The sequence below is a fragment of the Pithys albifrons genome, chromosome 12, assembly GCF_047495875.1.
Source record: "Pithys albifrons albifrons isolate INPA30051 chromosome 12, PitAlb_v1, whole genome shotgun sequence".
Taxonomy (NCBI): domain Eukaryota; kingdom Metazoa; phylum Chordata; class Aves; order Passeriformes; family Thamnophilidae; genus Pithys; species Pithys albifrons.
Window position 1 is genome coordinate 17,171,210 of NC_092469.1, and position 21,065 is coordinate 17,192,274.

The 21,065-nt window shown below is 43.0% G+C and overlaps 1 protein-coding gene across 1 annotated transcript; it reads left to right on the forward strand.

Moving 5' to 3' along the window:
* Nucleotides 1-8,277: 8,277 nt before the first annotated feature.
* Nucleotides 8,278-16,314, forward strand: LOC139677669 (protein phosphatase 1 regulatory subunit 3E-like). Its single transcript, XM_071567854.1, has one exon. The coding sequence runs from the start codon at nucleotides 8,816-8,818 to the stop codon at nucleotides 9,764-9,766; it is 951 nt and encodes a 316-aa protein (XP_071423955.1). The 5' UTR covers nucleotides 8,278-8,815; the 3' UTR covers nucleotides 9,767-16,314.
* Nucleotides 16,315-21,065: the final 4,751 nt, after the last annotated feature.

Genomic DNA, 21,065 nt, shown 5'->3' on the forward strand with positions numbered 1-21,065 from the left:
GTTCCAGGGCACATCACCTGATTAACTTAAGATGGCTGAAGTGCTGTGTATTTGTCTCTTTATTGTCTAGGCCTTTAGTCAGCAGCTTTTCCAGCCTTCTGCTCCAGGTCTTGTAGCAAATCTGTGAGTGTGGTTCGTAAGAACATGATCTTCTATCACATTGTAGTAAAACCTCTGTCTAATCTGTCTGGTTTGACACTTTCAAACAACACAGCAAAACTCTCACCTGGCATCAAACACTGGAAAACATGGAAATGAAATTCACACTTTTCCCTGCAACTTCAAACATTTTTTTTATATGGTCCTAAAAAATTCCCATCTGCAATGGCTGCAACTTATAATTACTAAAGCAAACATGTTTGGCTTTACTCACTGTTAATTGGTGATGAGGTTCATTTTCCAGCTTCCTCACTGAAGCAGCAGTGCTTCCTGTTGTTTGAACAGGAGAAATGATCTCCCCTCCTTCTGGACTTTGGGAAATGTCACTAGTTTCACACACACACATGTATGTCTACATTTTCTATTTAGTGGGAAATGGGACTGAAACAAGTATATATGGATTTCTTTATCTTGGGGATAAAGAAAGGATGCCTGTTTTGTAGAGCTTGCATTTTATATCTGGATGTGGGAAACAGGATTAGAAAATAGTCCAGTAGAGGGACTGATACTGCACTTGTGTAACTGCAGCACCAAGAGTAGACAGGCCATGTTACTATAACAACAAAAACAACTCGTTTCCTGCAAATTAACAACCAAGACAGAGCTCCAGATAATAACTGGCAGAGATTTTCAGATAATCCAGAGTATTGAAAGAGGGAAAAATTGCATGTAATTCAAAGTATCAGCTACAAAGACGTATTTTTAGTAGATACATAAAAGGTTTTAACAACTTCTCTGTAACTTTCCCTTTTGACTTGCAACAAAATACCAAAGAGGTACAAAAATACTGCTGAAATGTTCAGCTTGGACATTTCTGATGTAAGTGCTTTGTTCACAGGTGAGTAGGTGACACTCCTCTCTCCAACAGAGAACTCTCACTTGAAAACTCCTATTTGCTGCCAGAAAAAATGGTGGCTCTTTAGCTCAGATATTGAGATACCTGAAGATGAACACAATTAACAAATTGATGCCAGAAAACTACTAAGAAACTGCATTATGCACATATTTATTGGTAAAGAAATAAATGTAAAAAGACATTGAATACCTTTGTCTGCTTTAAAGTGCAAACCATATGCCATTGGGAGACTTGCACCAATATCCTCTTTTCCTATCCTTTTTGTCAAAGGATGAAAAGAGGAGAAAGGTTAAGTTGAGTTGCAATGAGTCTGTGTTCTGAATGCTGAGTTGAATTGCAGTTACTATGTACATGCTGTTGTACTTTGTTTTCTGTTTAACACAAAAGCAAAAGAGAACTTGATCTGAAAGTCCCTTATTTAGTATAAGATGAAACAAGAATAAGTGGCTGCCAGAATGCACAGAATACATACTAAACAGAACAAGCAAAGAACACACCAACAAGATTTAAAGAATGAATCTACTTAGAATGAGTAAGAAAAAAATTATTGTGTCAGTGCCTCCTCTGTCTGATTTCCAGGTCATTTCCCTTTCTTTTAGGTGACAAATGAGTAAGGAATGTATGCAAATGTTTTTCTGAAGCTCAGCAGGATTTACCAGTGTTTAAGTTTGTAATATCATTAAATGCCTTGCAGAGTAGGCATGGATTTAAGAATATTCCTCAAGTCAGGCATCGCTTCAGTGCTCAGCAGCATCCAACAGCTCAGTGCTGTGCTAGGCCAGCCATAGGCACAGTGAATCTGAAGGAAGAGGTTGCACTTCATCCCCAGAATAAGCTATTTAAAGCTCTAATGAATCTCTCTTATGGTCAGGAAGAAATTAAACCTACATGTAAGTAGTTGGCATTCATCAGCTTATAATTCTATTAATAGTATCTACAAAACTACAAATACCCACAGTGCTCACAAGGAAATTTTATGGGGTTTCTCACAGTCTAATGAGCTTTAAAACAGCATGAAATTAAATATGGAAATGTTAGGTCAGTCGAGACAGTACTGCAGCTCCCCAGCGTGGCTGACTGGTAAGGAAGGCAGTCCAGAAAGCAATGGAACCTCCCACATTTTTTATTCATTCCTGACATAATCAGTTAAAAATTCCTGGATAACACCATGTTTTGTACTTTGATTTTGGTTGATATGTGGAATCTGCATCCAGGCAGGAGGACTGTTCCTTTTAAGTGCAATTGGAGTCAGATGTAATCCTTCAATCTGCTGCAAGAGCACAGTGCCAGTTAACTGCTCAGGATCTTCCTGCAGAAGTGAGACCTTTGTTTGGCTTGAGATAAATGGCAACTCATGAATTTCTATTTTGTGTCCCTTCACTTCATCCTTTCCAGCTCCTTTTTCTCTCTCCTGCTCTGCTGCTGCAGCACTGAGTACAGGAAGCAATCTCAGCTGAAGTCTCATTGAGCATCTTCTCAGAGAGAATGGCTTTTGTGTTCTTCCAAGAAGGGTTTGGAGCATCCTTGGGAGTGGCATCTTTCACAGGTGGGAGCACTTGTGAAGACTTAAAGTTTCAGAGTCCTTTGGACCAAAGCAAACAGGTCAAGCACATTAATTTCTTTGTGCCTTACAGCTGCTGGACTTCTCATATCTTGAAGGTTCCACATACAGTGTTCTTGGTGCATTCCTAATTTCACCTTGGAATGGTTGAACAGTGCACATTGTTCTGTATTCCCATTTTGGTGCCATGTTGTAGGATAACTTTCAGACTTACTAGATTGGGTTAAAATCTCTTCCTTTTCTGGAGCTGTGTCAGCCAGTACATCCAAACTGTCCTTGCCATCTGGTTTTGATTGATTTCTTGTATTCTTGGCTTCTTGACCTGTGTGGTTGCCAAAAGACTGTGACATGTCTAAGCAAAAAACTGGCCATGGTTGGGAGTTTCATTTGCTTGGCTTGTTTTTGCAGCTGGCAGTGCTGGCAGATGGATCAGTTTTATTCCCAGATAATCAGGTTAATGTGACCTCTGGTGTGGTCCCTTATGGACACTGCTCCCACCCTCAGGGAGGATTCTGCTCTTCACACCTTCTCTTCACCAGGGATGGAAAAGTGATGGTAGAATTCAACCCCAAACCTCTGTGTGAGGATTTCAGAGAGGTCGGATGTGACGCTTGACATTTGCCGACTGCAGCCCAGCCCAGCTCAGATTATCCATATCCAATTTGCATGGATAGGGCAGAGCCTCCTATCCAGGAGCAGCCACTGGGCTGAGGTGGGGAAGGTGGGAAAGGAAGGGCTGTGAGGGAGCTCTGTCTGCGAACCAGCAGAGATCTAGAAATGGGAGAAAGGACAGAACCAGGAGCTTGGAGGCAAAAACACGGAACAGCAGAAAGGGGGCAGAGGGAGGAGAGAGTGTATGCAGGGGGTTAAAAAGTGAATGGGATGAGAAAAATGGGTGGGAAGTGACCATCCAGGAGGAAAAGGAAAGAAAGACCGTGAGAAAGGCGAAGAAAGGAACAAATAAAAAAAACCCCAAATTGCTCTTTAAGGAATCTAAATAATCACAGTGAATCAGTGCCTGTACTTTAACTATAAAATAAAAAATTAAATGTGCAATGAGCATATTTTTATATCTGGAATCATTAACTAGGACTACTGAGACCATTTGCAGTTGATAGAAAGCCCTGTGGTCATGGCATGGAGACTGAGTCACAAGGACTCTTACCAGAAGATGGGATCTGGGGAAATCCTCAAGTACTTTTATTCAGGTATTTGCATGCAAAGCTGAGTTAAAAGTTCTAGGATGAAGAAAGTCACAATCGTGCTAGTTGTTATTTAATTCTTGTTAAAAAAAAATTAGTTGTTTTAAAAAGAGTGGAACTAATTATATAAGAAAAATACTTTAAATGTTCTTTATCATTTTCTCCACAAAAAGGGATGTATCTGTTTGGGTATTTTTCACTGTCTTAATAGTTTTGGGTTTTTTTAGTTTATGCTCTCCAGAAGTCTTAAGCCAATCACAGAGACAGTTAATGCTGAACTAATAAATTGTGTGTAAGCTTCATTATACTGTAAGGCAGAATCACAAGGTCACAAATGGAGGTAAACTCTTACAGTTCTGTTTTCTTGTTCGTACTGTATTTTCATTTGGATCCCGACATTTAAAACCAAAAATAAACAAAGAACATCAAAACAAATGCAAAACCTCAGAAAACAAAGCCCAACCACAAAGCACCTTTTCCAAGGGTCACATCTCAATTTAGCAGGACTTGCAGCCCTTTGGAAATTACTCACTGACCTTTGTTTGACATCACATGTCCTTGATAAAACTGTGAATCACACAACTTTCATCTTAAAGACTGCAGGTGAAGATAATATTTGATACAGAAATCAGTACCATTGTTCATTAACAGAGTACTTAATTTTTTTATATATCTACACCTCAGACATATTGCCTGATTCTAATCTGGCACTTCTTGAGACATGACTAAGATACTTTCTTGGGAAAATAAATAAAGTCTGAGTTAATCTTCAATGTGAAATGGTGTGGGAAGGGATTTTTAAATTATAAGCGTGCAGAGCAACTCTATCCTGCAAGGCACAGACTGTCAGTGTAAATACCATTGTCAGAGTCGTGCAGTCACACAAGATTATTGAACTCAGGGCTGATATTCTCATGTAACACCTACATAGCTCATCAGCTTCAGAGGAGCTGCACAGATACAAATGAGAGTAGAAGCTGACCTTTCCAATTCACATACTGAGTCACAACTTCATCTCCAAAGCTGATGTAACCGTAATGCACTGTGCCTTTACATCCATTTTATCTGCCTGCAACTCCCATTGCTAAATATAAACCTGTTCTGGAAAGTTAAAGTGGACATGTGACAGTGGCCACTTCGGATAAGCCCCAGCACTCAAACACTCTGCCCTGTTAATGGTTCCACTGTAGTTCTGTCTAATGCTCCCCAGCACCCGTGTTTGCTTTCTCCTGGACTGCCTGGGCTCCAGACAATCAATAAAAGCAGCAGAAAAAAGCCTCCTGGTTCACTGTCTCCTACAGTCTTGCCTTTTTCTTTACAAACTACTTAAATCCCAGCAAAAGAGGGGACCAAACACCTCAGTTCAGTTGGCTGAAAGATCTCAGGCATCAGGCAGGGTTTAGATGCAGTTTGGCACAGCAGAAATGTCAGGGGTACTCGGTTTGCGAAGGCAAACGAGAGGCTGTCTCTAAAATTTTTGACGTCAGCTGAAAGATGCAGAGACAGGTCAACAGAATGTTATTAGGCCAATGTTAATTAGGACAAACCTTATCCTGTGACAGTGCTATTTAAATCTGCAAAGGGAGAGGAATCTGGAGGAATGAAAACAATGCCTGAGTCTGTCAACATTAATTGTAATTTAAGACCTTCTGCTCTTCTTACCCTACAACAGAGGAACACTGGGCTCTAGAAGAGGTCTCTATTCCTGCTGGCACCTTCAGGATTATCTTGTCATGAAAATACCCTTTTTCTATGAGAAGATAATAGGTATTTCTTTAAAGGAGGGAGCTATTTCTTTATCAGCTTTGTTATTGACAGTATTATTTAGAAAAAAGCTTTGGATAATGTCCTTAGCACAGCACTAGACATGCAGAGACAGGTTAGACTTTGAAACTTGCACACTGAAAATTCTGGGAACTACATTAAGATGGAGAGGGGGTGGTGTGTGGCTGCTCCAACTGCATACATTAAACCAGGGTTTCTGTGTGTGGCAGTGCCTGATCGTTTCTAAGGGTTGAAGCATTTGCTGCGTACAAATATTTGCAGTGGGCAAACCCAAAAGAACTTCCCTTTACCAATGGTGTCTGATGCTTCCCATTTTGAACTCCTGCTGCAGTTTCCACATCACAGAAGGATGCACAAGGCTGCAGGCTCTTTGAGGGAATGTCTGTGTGTGTATTTGTTAAATTTCAGTGCTCAAAACTTTCATTTACTGTGTCTGTCTTAAATTCATCGGAGAGGAAAGACCAACCTTATAGTAAGGACACCCTCAGAAGTGAAAAGAGTTCAACAGCTTCACCCTTGGCAAGTAGTAAATAAGAAAGTAGCAGCATCCTTAGATTCAGTGAATCATGTTGGGAATGTTTGGATCAAGAGAAAAAAGTGAGAAATACCTTGGTTACGGATTCTGGTGTTTGCACAGTGACAGTGCTCAACAGAGACAAGGCTGGGGTGTCCCTGTGTGTGCCAGAACTTGAGGTGTCTGTGAGAAATTGCAGGTGAAAATTTGAGCAGGATTTAGTGGTGAGTTGATGTTCTGGATGTTTAAAGTATCATTTAATTCTGATTTTAAAACCTGTAAATGTCCTTCTTCCACTCTATTCCATAAGGGTCACCTGGGAAATTACTGACATGCATTTATATCAAGTCCCTTTCTACCCTTTTCCTCACTACCCACAGGCACACACAGTGCTCTCATTTTCTTGCAATGCTAAAGAATCATCAGTTTTGACCAACTATGACAAGAGAAGAACTGAACTGACATTTCTGAACTGTGTTCTCATCATGTCAGTCAGTTCAGATGGCTGTTCATCTGCATCTCATGTTGCCTTGACCTGGCTAGTCCAAAGTTTGCTCTTGGTTTGGGGTTTTTTCTTTATTTTCACTGTATTTCCTAATCTTTTATGCTCCTATTTTCTTTATGACCTTTGAGGAATCTGTATTTTATCCTTGGTAACCTGGACTACATCACCCGCAATTGCCAGCGAAGAAAGAATTAGGGGGTTTGTTCCATGAAATAGTAGCGTGGTTGTGGGAGGACAGAGGAGGCCTGAGAAAGCCAAAAACCAGGATATTACACAAGTTATAGGAAAAAGGCAACTAACATTACCAGAGGAGGGGAAGTAAAACATTAGTAAGGCACCACAGTTGTGTAAAGCACAACAGAAACCAAATGACTGCAAAATCTTGTTCCCAGTCCACTCCAGAAAGGCACCCAAACTGACTGAATGTATATCTGGGTTTAAACCAATTTAGTTTAATAGTTCTCATATTTTCATAGAGGTTTAAAAATGCAAAGACTTTGCATATTAATGTAAAATATAGGGTTCTTACTCTTTGTTTTAAAGTTAAATCAGCAAAACCAAGCATTAATTCCTTAGAAAAAGTTCATTATGATAGAGAAATTACTCCTAAGAATTACTCAAAACGATGTAGCCTTAAAACTTGTTTGAACAAATTTTTGAATCTGTTCTTTTTCTCCCCTGATTTAAGTGTCAGTAGGTGAAAACCAAATATGAGTTTATGTTGTTTTCCTGAAATACTCATTTCTGTGAGGAAGGCATGGGAAGAGGCCTAACAAATCTTTCCCATAGTGTGTGTTAAAGGACACGAGAAACCCTGGACTAATGAATGTAATTATTTTGTTATTACTGTTTGATTTTTCAAAACCTCTGACCAGCGTCTGAATGTGCAACAATGGCACGACAAAGTTTAATGTTGTCAAATTTGACACTGACGGGCATAATTTTTATTCCCTACTTAGAAACCATCTGTCATTAAAAAGATCTGGAACCCAGCAGGAATAATCTAGGACTTATTTTCATACTTATTAGTGAAGGAACTAAAGCTGAGAGTTCCAATATGAGGCTGCAAATAACTTTTCCCTGTGTTTTAGTGGCTTTTTAACACTTGGTTCTTATCGGGTTTACTTGTCCCATTCTTAATCTCATCAACTGCATTTCGACTGCCCTAGACTGTCAAAGGAACACCAAGTGCTGCAGATAAAATGCTCGAGGTGTGAAAAGCTCCTGCTCAGAAGCTAAATCAGAATCACATGTCAACACAGTTCAGGCTCAGGCTCTGGCAGTATGGTGGGATCATTGTTTTTAATGCAATTTACTAATTAAAAATGAGTCCCAGATTACGGGAAATCTGGAATTGAAGCGGCTTACTAAAATGGTGGTTTAGCTTCTTGAACTGGCGACACCAGAGTCTGTTCGTCATTAAACTGTAATTTATCTGAATATTGCCCGGCAATTACCAAACGCTCTTGTGACAGGAACCTGCGGGGTTTCTGTTCCCAACCCTCCGCCGTGTTCCGGCCGGAGCCGCTTTCACCACCGCGGGTGATGCGGGACTGCGGCAGGTGTGTTTTATTCGGCAGATGTACAGTAAACGCATTACAGCAGATTAGCTGGATTTCTTCCTCTAAATGTACACTGCGAGATCCCACTGGCGAGCCAGCTGTTTCTTATCGGCTCGCGTAATCTCCCCGAGCCCGGCTTTGCCTCTTCCTCTCGCAGCTATTTCTGTAACACATCGGGAGACCGAGAGCGCCGCTATGAATTTTAATGTTTCCACTGGGGAATCCCTCCCGCCTCCTCTTTTTGGATGAGACAGTCGAGGAAAGACCCAGAACACAGCGAGGAGGCGGAGGAGGAGGAGGAGGAAGAGGAGAGGGCCGGCGTCGCCGCGGTACTGGGGGAAGCGGGCAGGGGGAGCCGCGGGGTGTGCTCAGGGGCCGCGGCGAGGCGGGCAGGAGCCATGGGCAGGGCAGGATGGCTCGGTGCGTGTGTCGCTGCCTGACCGCGGCACGGCAGCATCGGCAGCAGCCGGAGCGCCGCGGTCCCGCCGCCGCCCCCGCACAGATGAGCCCGCCGGCATCCCCCGGGGCCGGCCGCGACGTGGACAGCGCCGCGGTGATCCCGCCGGCTCCGGGCGAGGGGCAGAGCCCGCGGACCGGGCGGTGAAGCCGCCTGGCCACCCGCACGACAGGAGGAGCCGCGGGTGCCGCGCCGGCCCCGCCGCCGGCGCCTCATGGATAAGGCGGGCTCGCTGCACACCTCGGTGCCCGCGCCGTCGCCCCGACTCTACCTGCCGCGCAACTTCAGCTGCAGCGCCTGCCTCTATGGCAGCCTGGCCGAGCAGTGCAGGGCGGGCTGCAGCCCCGACAGCGACGCCGCGCCCACGCCCGTGGTGCTGGAGGCGGCCGGCGAGAAGCCGCCGCAGGCGCGGGGCCGGGAGCCCACGCTGCCCGCCGTGCCTCCCAGCCCCACGCAGCGCCGCCGCGCCAAGTCGCTGCCCACGCCCGGCGACCGCAGCCTGCGCCCCGCGCTGCAGCAAAGCCCGGCACGCCGCAAGACCGTGCGGTTCGCAGACTCGCTGGGGCTGGAGCTCACCTCGGTGCACCTGTTCTGCGAGGCCGACCTGCCGCGGGTGCCGCTGCCCGCCCCGCCGACGCCGCGCCCCGCGGACCTGCTCAAGACCAGGAAGCCGCCGGCGCTGGGCGAGCTGGAGCCGGTGCTGTTCGGGCCGCCGCCGCCGCTGCTCGAGCCGCTGTTCCCGCCGCAGCCCGGAGCCAGCCCCGGCTTCGTGGAGCGGGTGCGGCAGCACAAGGTGAGGCTGGAGTGGGTGCGGGCAGAGCCGGCGGGGCTGCGCGGAGTCGTGCGCGTCCTCAACCTCGCCTACGAGAAGGTGGTGTCGGTGCGCTACACCCTCAATGGCTGGGCCAGCTGCACCGAGGCTCCCGCCGCGTACCAGCCGCCCGGGCCGCCCGACGGCATCACCGACCGCTTCTCTTTCCTGCTGCCCCTGGGCTCTGCCGCAGAGCCCACGCTCGAGTTCGCCGTGCGCTACCGCGTGGCCGGCGCCGAGTACTGGGACAACAACGAGGGCAAGAACTACCGGCTACGGGCCCGGCAGCGCTTCCCGCCCAGCCCCGGCCTCCCACAGGACCCCGACAGCTCCGCCTGGATCCACTTCATCTGAGCCGGCGGTCGGGGCACGGCTCCGCCGGGAGGGGCTGGCCCGATCTGAGTCTGCAGGGGGGTCATTTGTATTCTCGGGGTTCCTGGCGATGGTGATGCCCGGGAACCATCCCTCAATCCCCGGTCGCTCACAGGGGACTCGGGCGCGGGTTTCCCCTTGGTCTCCCGAGTGCCGTGGCGGTAACCAAAGCGGCGGTGCCGGGCGGGCGCGGGGGATGTGCGGGACGGACCTGCCGGGCCCCGGATCTTGGGATGCACATGCTGGCAGGTGCCGAGGTCAGGACGGGCTGCTGGCACCTCAACAGGTGACACGGAGGGCAGGGTCATAGGACATCCCTCCAGCCATCCTATTTGCCTAATCCTGCTCAAGCAAAGCCCGGCTCCGGCGAGGACCTGGATCCGGGTCCAGAGCCGCGTTGACCCAGTCGTGTCATCCTCCCCGCGGGGTTAAGGGTCTCGTAGTGCCGGGTAAAGGGACAGATCACTTTTCTCAACCCAAAAAACCGAGCAGGGAAGCCCCGAGATGCAGCTGTTTCGTCATGCTGTAAAAGTGACCCGTTTAAAGCAAAATTGTTTGGTTTTTTTAATTTTGAACCCTGTTTTGTGTATTTAAACATCCTTAGAAAGAAAAAAACCCCAGCGTTGCATCCTGATTGAAATGCCACTCACCGAGAGATTTTTAAAAGAAAGTGTTTTGGTTCAGAATTCGTGTGGTACATTGATGGGAAGGTTTGTCAGGATCTGGTGTTTGTTTCTGGTGGGATTGGTCCCGTAAAGCTGCTCGTGATCAGGTCAGGAGGGAAGTCATGGAATTGCACCAATGGAACCAGAGGCAGCAAGAGTTGAATCCATAATTCTACTCTGCTTCACAAGCAACTAATTTTTATTCCTGTTAACAGTTTCATTTGATTTCTTAATGTATCAGTGCAGGAACCTGCTTTCTGAAACATTAAGCACTCCAAATTTTTCATAATAATTTCAGTAAGTGACAGATTTCACAAATCTGGCAAAGTTCAGTCAGACAAATCGAAGAAAGTTGGACCTTGCCATATAAAAATACATCAATAAAAATCACAGAGCATGCTGACTTCTGCCTTCACAGGTATGTTTTAAATTATATTATCAGTAAACATCCTTTTGGATGGGTTTCCAGGAGTTCAGCTGAGTACAGGTTGTGCTGGTGCCAAATCTGGGTGCTAATTTTCCAGGATGTGTTTGTGTTTGCAGGAGAGGAACCTCTGCAAATGTGACTTCTGAGAGTGGCGAAACCAATGTCAGTGTGATCTTCTGGTTATAAAGGGCTGGAAGGTCAGGCCTTTAAGGGTTTGGATCTTCTGCACGTTGTTTAGGAATGAAATGTGATTTTTTATTTCATTTTTGTGTTCCTTGAAAGGGTTAAGTGTCCCAAGCAGCCTGAGGAATGTCTTGAGTTCTCACAGAACCTTTTGACTTCAGTGGGAATTGAGAGCACTTTTGTCTCCTGAGGGTTTGGTTCAGTCAGAATAATTAAACTTATAAATTTGTGGTGCGGGGGGAAGAGGTCTGGAAACTTGATAGGAAAAGAGTATTTAATTTAATTTCTCTAGATCACTGTTTCTGATTTAATGGAAGTAATAGTTTGACTGCTTTCTGTAGTGCTGGTAACTTGGTTTTAATTCCTCAGTCAGTTTTCTAATCCCTGTGTTTTTAATGAAACATTATAAGAGACATGTACTGTCAGCATCTCCTGAGTATTTCACATTTTAGAATACTAAGGTCCCTGTCTTATAGTACAGTAATCCTATAAGATGTTAGAACACATAGAATTGCACAACTAGGGTCTGAAATTGTTCATATTTAATGGTGTATTTGACAAAGAAAGCCCAAGTGTCTTTTAGTTGAACTTACATTTTTTATAAGAGCCTTAATACTGGAGAGAAGGAAAAGGACTTGTCTCCATTTGAAAGCACTTTGAAATCTATAGAAATACAGCAAAACATCTTTTATTTATGTTACAGCTTTTCAAAGCACTTTTTGCTTGGCCTTTTTTACCCAAAGAGTGAACCAACTGATGACAATATTTGGAGAAAAAAGTATTTTGTGCATTTTAGATCAACTGCTGCTGCAGCTTTGCTTGTGAAGTTTTAACAGGATTCCTTTTTAGGGTTTCAATGGCTTTAGGAACACAAACAGTGGTAAAACCATTGCTAACAGTGACTAATTCTAGAACTCCAAAATTATTTTCCAGGGAACGGCAGTTTTCATTGACATTTGATTTATGCAGCATCTGCAGGTCTCTAAAAATTCTCTAAAGGTCTCTGAAAAAGTTTTTTAAATCTCCTTCTAGCACCTGTGGCTTATTCTCCTTCAATTTGGAACACCTAAATGGATGTACATGCACCAATTAGGAGGTCGTTGTATTACCCTTTATTTTTTCATTATTTAGGTGAAATTACTGTTGCTCTTCATTGAAATTCTGCAGGGAGAATTGGGCTATGGCTCTATAATGCTGTTCAGATATTACTGTTCTTTTATTTATGGCCTTTGCCAGACACAGATCTGAACATTAAAACTTTGGAGGCTGTAGCACAGCAGGAGAATGTTCTGTAAAACAATCTCTTTGAGCTTTCAAGCAGCTCAGCCTGACCTCAGCATAACTTTTGTGAGTAAATTTATGGGCTTGAACTTGATCACAATTTATGGATAATATACATGCAAGTCCAGTACCTGGCATGGTCTTCTACAAGCATTTGGAAAAGCTCCTTTGCAAAGCTGGAAAGGTAAGGCTGCCCCAGCTTTGACCAGAGGGTGCTGTTCATGAGGCCTGTGGGAGAAGGTGGAGGTGTTTTATTAGGAATTATCAGTGGTATATGCCAAAGTTGTTACACATTTGCACTTCTGGCACATTCATTTCTTTCCAAGCAAGACTTACTCAGATTTGCAATCCCATGTTTGGTTGCAGTGGCTTGGAGTTCTTTTTCCATTGTTAGCATTCATGTCCTTTCCAAATCATTAGATTTCCATCCCATGCCATCTGTGTGTGGCTTGCTAGAAGCATTGTGATAAAGAGGAGATGAAATAAAAATATCTAATTATATAATATTTACATAAGCAATGACTTTGAGGAGAAAAAAAAAACACGTTGTAGAGAGTGATTTTTAAATTGGCAGGACACCCATCATTTTAATGGGAGCATGAGCAAAACAACTCTTTAAAATCATATTTCTAAAGAATATTGTTCAACAGAAAGAACTTTCACAAGCAAAGCAAAATCTTTCAAATTTTTCAAGCCAGCCTTTTTGTGGAAATGTGTCGCCTCTTTGTATTTTTAATTGCATGAACAGAGCTCATGCCACCTCCCTGTCCAAGTGATTCCAGAGTGATTTAGGCAAGGAAATAATGCTTAGGCTTGTGCTTCACTTTTAAGTGAATTATCCCTTGCTTCTGTCTCTGCAGATGTAAAAGTGTGTCTGTGGTTTAAGGTGCAAAGCTGTAGCTTTATGACACGTGCCATGTTCTTTCCTGTGCACTCTCCTGGTGGTTTGTACAGCCAGTCCCCCTGCACTGTGTCTGACAGACAGGGGTGTTTGCTGCTCCACACTCAACTGGCAGGGTTTGCCTGTGATTCTGTGCCTTTCATGGCACAATTTGGGGGATTTACCCCAATTATTAGAGGTCCTAAAAGGAATCAGAGCTATTAAGTGACTGTAAATGGAATTTCAGCTCGCTAAGCTTATTATTTATTAGCATAAACCCAGTAACTAAAACTGTCCTACGTATTTTCAATAAATATACATAATTGCAGGTAAACTAATTTTTTTCACCTTTTACCACTTGCAAGCAACTTTCTGGTGTGACTGTGTGTGCCTCAGTGTATCAGAAAACAACAGAAGGAGTGCACATTCTTTGTTGTCTCAGCAGCTGTAAGGGGAAATGTGTCACTTGAATGAACAAATGTCTGTTCAGGCAGAAGCATCATCCCTTTACAGACACATGAAATGTTTTTCCATAGAGCCAACAGGCAAGCAACTGCTAATTTAATGTAAAGTTACCTACAGAAATACTCAAAATCTGGTATTTAACATGTTATTAAGTATATTTTAAAATGTTTATGTGCCTTTCAGCATTTCCTAGGAAGAAATCTCACGTGTTCCTGTAGCTCTTCCACCAGAAGTCCAGTAATGACTTTGTCATTAAAATCAAATTTATACTAAAATATCATATCTATTCTAAATCCTGACAGTTTCAGCTGTGCCAGAAATCATGAATCTGCAGCAGCCAGAAGAATTTGGTTATATTTTCCCATATTACAGTGAAAGAAATGTCAGTCAGAAATGTCTTCCTGATACACCTCAATTATGTAGTTAAGTAAAAAACCCCAACTGTGACTATAGTTAATATAACAAAATATATTTATTGTATATATTCACCTCTCACACAAATATTCTAAATATATACTCTGTCTGAAGCTGGAAGTTCTAGTTTTTTATGAGATCTGTTGGTGGAGATGTGGTCTGTTCAGCTTTTGCTGTTATTTATCTGATGCTGCATAATGCAAATCATTCAGGCCTTTGGATGGATTTTATCTCTCTGCAGAGGTTGTATCATGATATAAAAGTGTTCCCTTCAAGGAACAGCTGAAGAAAATGACTTTTACCTCCCAATTTCACTGCATGGCTTTTTGGCAAATCCTCAGTCCTTTTTTCCTGTACTCCATGTGCATGTTTGGAGGAGATCGAAAGGATTACTGAAAGAATGGAAACATTTCTGAGTGCTGAAAACAAGGGTTTCCATTATAAATAGTTTAGGGCAAGAAGTAAATCTAGTCAATATTGCTGTAAAATAAACCCCATGGCCTTATGTGGAGCTGGTCAGTGTTTTGTTGCAAATGGAAGAGGGTGGCCTATTTCCAAATAAATCTGTCCAGGGAAACACACCTGGGGCAGGGGAAGATTTTTCTCAGGCTCAGCCTTTATGGGAGTATTGCCCCAAAATAAATAAGTGGTGAAATTCCTTCCCTGCATCCATGTATGAATTTGAATGTAGGTCTCCCATGATCAGAGTGGATGCTGAGCTGTGAAACCACTGGCTATTGCTTCAATTTTTCCTTTATCTAACCTATAAATACAACTTTTAAATTACTTTACAGAGAGGATTTTGACCCTGGGCTTGCCCGTCTCATGGGAATATCCTCTTCATTCAGCTCTCCTGGCTGTTGTTGAGAAAGGTCTGATTTTATTTTTATGCCATATAAGAAGATTATTTCACACTATATTTTTGGAGGGGAAGGCAGGAAAAGTGCTTTCCTTGCAATTTTAGTTTTTTAATATGAAACAGTAGCATGCAGCCTGAAAATTGCTTGAAATAACATATGCACTAGTGATTCCAAAGAATACAGCTAAGAAAAATGGCAAGTGTGAGATGTGCTTTAAAAACATGTGTGCTTTGGTCTAGTAAGGCAGGGAGAAAGTCCCAGTCTCCAGTGCAAGTGTATTAATGCCAGGGATTTCTTTCTATGCAATTCTATGGTGCACCTGTTTTTTTAGGGATCAACTTGGTTGGTGTAGTTGATGTATCAGTGTGTCGTGTATAGAATATTCTGTTAAAAGTGTCATTAAGAAAATTGTGTCTTAAATGGTGGTGTAGCTTCAGGCTCTTTTTTGTCCAATCTCACTTCACTAAATCATAATAATGCTCCTCTGAGTAAAAACAAGAAGACAATATTTCATAAACTGCATAACCAAGTCTCACATGTTACACTTTCCCACCTTCCTGGACAAAATGTTGTGTTACTGTTGTGAGATTTAAAATGTTTGTATTTCTGTATCTTAAAAAAGCCAAAGTGTGTTACACTTTTAAACTCCAGGAGCTAATTGGTGTGTTTTTAAGGCTGATCAAAAGTAGTAAAACTAAAATTGGCTGGGATTGCCCCAAGCCCAGTTCCTAAGTCGTGGCACAACCACTGTTGGTGCCCATCCTGGCCTGATTAGGAAGGTTCACCCTGATGGGAAGTTCAGGCATTTGGAGGTTGATACAAACTGAGCTCTACCTGGGAGCAAAACCTGCCAACATCTGGATGTGAATCCATGTTGTAATCCAGGAAAATTCTGCTGTGACAGAAAATTACCATTCTTGGGATGGTTTGAACAAACCCAACTCCTTCTGTGTGGTGTTACACAAATTATTTCTCTCTGTAATGGAGATTCTGTCTGTTGAGGGGAGTGTTCTTCAACATGCAGGTTTTTCTTACTGTTTCTTTGATTTAACTTTGTTTAAAAAATTGTTACTTGACTATGTACTTGACTAGAAAATTACTTTGGGTTGTAGAGTCTTCTGCAATGTTTATATTACACCAAATACTGTTTGTTTCTAATGTTTGTAAAAGTTATGTACTATCACCAAAAGTCAAAATCAATGTTTTCTAATAATGCCTTGGAACTTACCTAGCCTTACAGTATTTCAGAAAATTTTCCACCAAAACTGCATCTAGTCACTGGTTGTCACAATTATGGAAAATATATATTTATAAACCTGTAGCTTTTAGCTGCCATTAAAGATTAATGATACAAATCATGAGCACGTAGTGACTGTAAGCTTCTTTATTTTTTTTTTTTTAAATCTGACAAATGATGATGTTCCAAGCAGGTGTTTCTGGAATGTTACACTGCACTGGTGCCCAGGCTCTCAGTGCACTCAGCATCTTCTCTAGCAATGCCAAGAAGTTTTCAGCTTTTCTTTAACCAACACTTTTAAAGCCTTTCTTATAATATGGGGAAAAGCCACACAGCCACAAGGAGAAAAAAAATGTGTGTTTCTTCTGATGTAATTAGTACAATGTATTTTTCTATCCTCTTTCAGAAATGTCTGCTTAGCTGTCTCATTATCATTAATAATAAGTTTTTTTGCATGTGCTTGTTTGGAAGGGCAAATTAATTAAAATTAGCCCTAAATTTCTTATTTCTTACCCCCCCTTCACACCCCCCCCCCCCGAGGAAATGTTTTCTGATTTAATATCTCTCTTATCTTTTTGTTCAAGTAAAAATGAACTCTTAGCCCACATAAATTACAGAACCTAGAAGTGTTTTCTTAAGGTGCCATAATATAAATATTAGACTGTAATAGTTGGAATAATAGAGTGTAATTTTCCTTTTGGTTTGGTAAGGCATGTGCTCTGAATTTAAAGCAGCTGTTATGCTTGAATTGTCTTGAAGTAATGAGATTACAGTTCTGAGTGACATTGTAATGGAGTCATACTGCTGTGAAAAAAAAAAGGGAATAGTTTTACATTGTTCTTTAGTCTTGGATTAGTTTCCATTTTTTTCACTCTTACATTGGACAAAATATGACTCTGGTAAGTGATGATAAATCAGAATTACATACTGTAGATAAAGTATTAATAACAATTGTTGAAAGGTAGGAAGTATTCAGACAGTTGTGCTACAAATAATGATGATAACAATCCCTATTTCTTAATGTCTCTCTTTGGGTGTTTCTTGGAGTCTTCCAGCAATTTTTGGTCTGACTAGTGGGCTGGATGGGCCCAGGGATGTGTGGAATGCCATGGCTGTCTCAGATGAGGGCTTGGCACCAGCAGGGACAGCAGGAACAGGGAGCAGGAGCCTGGACTTTCAGCTTCAGGGAGCTGCAACACCAGCCCAGCTCCTCCTGCAGCCTCATCCCAACACCTTGTGCTGTTGGCGTGACCTGGGGCTGGTTCCGACCTTCCCTGACCTCTGCAGGGCTGTCTCCTCTTCCTTGGAATACTCCATGTCTACAGGGGCAGGTAGGAAGGAGAATTAGGAGCTGGCTGTTGCCCTTCTAAAGGCTCTGCTTGATTCCCCAGCAGAAATCCTGGGCAGAGCAGACAGAAGCAGGAATATGCTTAAGGGGCCATGTTGTCCTTCAGTTACTCGTTAATCCTATGAAGATGAGGGAAGTAGACAAAAATTCCTGTCAAGGCTTTGAACAGCTGAATTTCCTTTGATATTTAACATATTTACCAGGCCAACTGATGTAAGGAATGCCCCTCAGTCTGACAGAAAACTGCAGAACTGTTCCAGTTGTAGATGGGGGTGATACCTTGCAGGAAAAAAAGAGATGTGCAGTGGGGATAATACACCAGTTTTATCACTGGCTTTGCCTTACCAGTCGTGGCACAAGTGAGGGCCTCTCAGAACAGCCAGGACTTACCAAGGACACTTAATTGGGCCTTTTTCTCTTGATCCAGACCCAGGCAGTGGAGAAGGGAGGTGGGTGATGCTCTACAACTGAAGTCCTCTGGAGTCCTCAGAAGTGCAGACTCATCCTCCTGCCCTGTGGATTGACTTTCATGGTCAGAGAAAGGTACAAGTGCTGTACTTCCATTAAAATGCATCTCTAAGCAAAATACATCCAACAGCATAAATAATTGAATGCTATAAACAAATTGCAAATAAAACAGCCTAATAGCAAAGGATGTAAGGTACTTGTACTGCATTAAGGCAGATCAGGTCTGAAGTGACTGATTTACGCCAGGAAGGGAGAAACATCAATATCATGAGGGAAATTCTAACCCATTCTGATCCCACAGACTCAGCTCTCTGCCATGAACTGTTCTTGGGCTGTGTCCAAAGCAGTGTGGGCAAAGGGGAGAAAATAACATTAAGGACACTCCTAAACTTGCCTGTGCCATCTGTGGCATATCTTGCTGGTAAATCAGGCTGATGGATATTGCTCAAGAGTTTAGTTTTCTCACATCCACGAGGTCCTATTCCCTGGAAACAGCTTTGCCAAAGGATGTTGTTTCCCATCAGTTCATGCACATGGCAATGGGTACAATGAAACGAGGCTTCAGTTGCTTCCTTTGTTACATATGGTTCTGTGAGAAGTGTTTTTTAAACATTTTCAGTGAAACAAAATGTGCTTAATACTTTTCCTGACCTTGCAGTCGCCCCGGGCAGGTAAGTGGTGCTGCTGCTGCTGAGCTGGCACCGAGCTGGGCACTGGGCTGGGCGCGTCCCTGCCCATCTGCAGCGGTCTCAGTGCCACCGTGTGGTGGATTCCTGCGGCAAAGCCCATTCTCAGTCACAGTTCTTCAAATCAGCACAGTCACCGTCTGTGACCCGGAGAGTTCTGCCTGCGGGTGGCACCGTGTCATTAATTAATTATTGATATTTTTGGGGTTTCTTTCATCTTCTCCAAAACACCCAGTGGAGGTGGAGCAGTTTCCTTTGCCCATGGCTGGGTGATCTCCCCCCAGCACAGCAGAAGAACCTCATGTGCTCAGCTGAGGATCTTCCTGGATGGATGGATGGATGGATGGATGGATGGATGGATGGATGGATGGATGGATGGATTGGTGGCTGCAGCTCAGTTTATTCCCATGACCAGGCTGACACGAGGATGGATGTTACATCCTTCATGTGTCAGTTTGGTGCATTAAAACCCAGTGATAGGAACCATTAGTGTAGCAGGTTGCAAATTCCCAAATATCAGTCTGAATTAAAAGGAAAGATGATTCTTGAACACAGGACATCAACTGTCTGGAGACACCAGTTCAGAGGGGCATCAGATCCTCAGATCTGCTGCACTTCCAACCCACTCACCAGAGCTGCTTAGCTAATTGTCTTACTGCTAATTTAATGACAGTAAGGCTGACACTGCTCTTATGCTCATCAAAGCACCACCAAGTGTTATTAGCTTTGTATTTTTGTTCTTTTAGTTTTGTACCACTGATTCCCCCTCCTCCCCCAGTAAGAAATAACAATTACATGACTTGTATTTATAGAAACAACAAGCCAAGATTCACGGGGAGAGGCAGCACTCCAGTGGTTGAAAAACAGCCAAATTTTAGGTATACAAGCTTTTTGGGACTGATGTTGATAAAAATCTTAGAAAATAAAGTATGGATTGAAAAACTTAGTTCAAATTTAACTTCTGTCATTCAGTCAGATAACGGGAGAGATGAAAGGGGTGGGTACCTGTGCAACAGAAAGGAAGTGTTGATGGAATGAAGTTATGATATAATTAACCCTCAGGAGATAAAGATACATAATTATCGGTTGTGGGAGAAGTTTGGAGATCATAACTTGCCATAAACCCAATCTCTCTACCAAGTCTGTAGTGTTCAGGATCCAGTAATTTTAAGTGTTAAGTGCTTAAGCTCAGGATCAAGACTTAACAAGGTCACAGCTAAAGTGGTTATTGTGTAAAAAATCACCTCCTTTATTCATTTCTGTAGGAGCACACACTGGTGAACAAGTTTGATGCTTTCCCCTACAATTTAAACAAAAGCATTTAATGTTGTGTCATAGACCAAAGCCAACACACATTCACTCCATGTTTTTATTTTGATAAAGGCATTAATTCTGTGTTCACATCAGCAATTCTGCATTCATGCTCTGGCAGGGCATGGTGGGCTCCCTGAGGCTTCCTGCTGCTCAACGCTGTGAAGTTCTCAGCAAGCTCAGAGCTCTGCTTTGGTGGCAAACATCAAACAAGGATGAATTTATTATTTTGGAAGCACAATTCAGCTGGCTGAGTGGGTTGTAGTAAACCATATTTGCTCTGATAGACATCATTTGTACTGAACAACTGCAGAACCCCATAGCTCTTGGCATAAACCACACAAGAAAAGCACCTGAGCATTACTGTTCTCATTTTAAGGGGAATTGGGAAAATTAGTAAGTCACTTTATGTTGTATAAAACCCTAAAACAATGAGGGTTTTTGTCCTCCTCTTTTAGCAAAAGAACATCTGTTCTCCAACTGTACACCATGAAAGGTTGAATTCTGTTCCATGTTTTTTTTTGGACAGTTGTCATTTATCCACATTCATGCACCTAAACTGCTAACACAGTTTAAATGGGCAACATCTGAGCAAGAGACCACATTTGCCAGTTTTCACTATTCTCAGGTTCCTTAAGGCATTACAGAAATGACTATTTGATTGATCAAAATGAAAGAATAGAAACATTTTTAATGGAAAATGCAGTACAGTGCTCTGGACTACCCTTTAAAGGGAGATCCAGAAGGATCATGTATTACATGGCAATGAATGAAGGGCCTATTGCTCCCCAAAGCTGAGAAAAAAAGTGGAAGAAACAGTATCAAACAGAAATATTTCCTTGCATTCTTCCTGCCTCCATTTGCCTGCAGTTATTTGAAACAAACCTTCTCTTTCTCTTGCACAGAGGGGTGGAAGGTCCAACCTGATGCAGGGAGTCTGTAAGAGCCCAGGACCAGCTCTCTGGGCCCTGCAGGTTGTCCCAATAAACACTGCACGGTACTGGGAATGATGGAGAAGTACTGAGGGGTTTAAAACATTTACACCAGGTTTGCAAG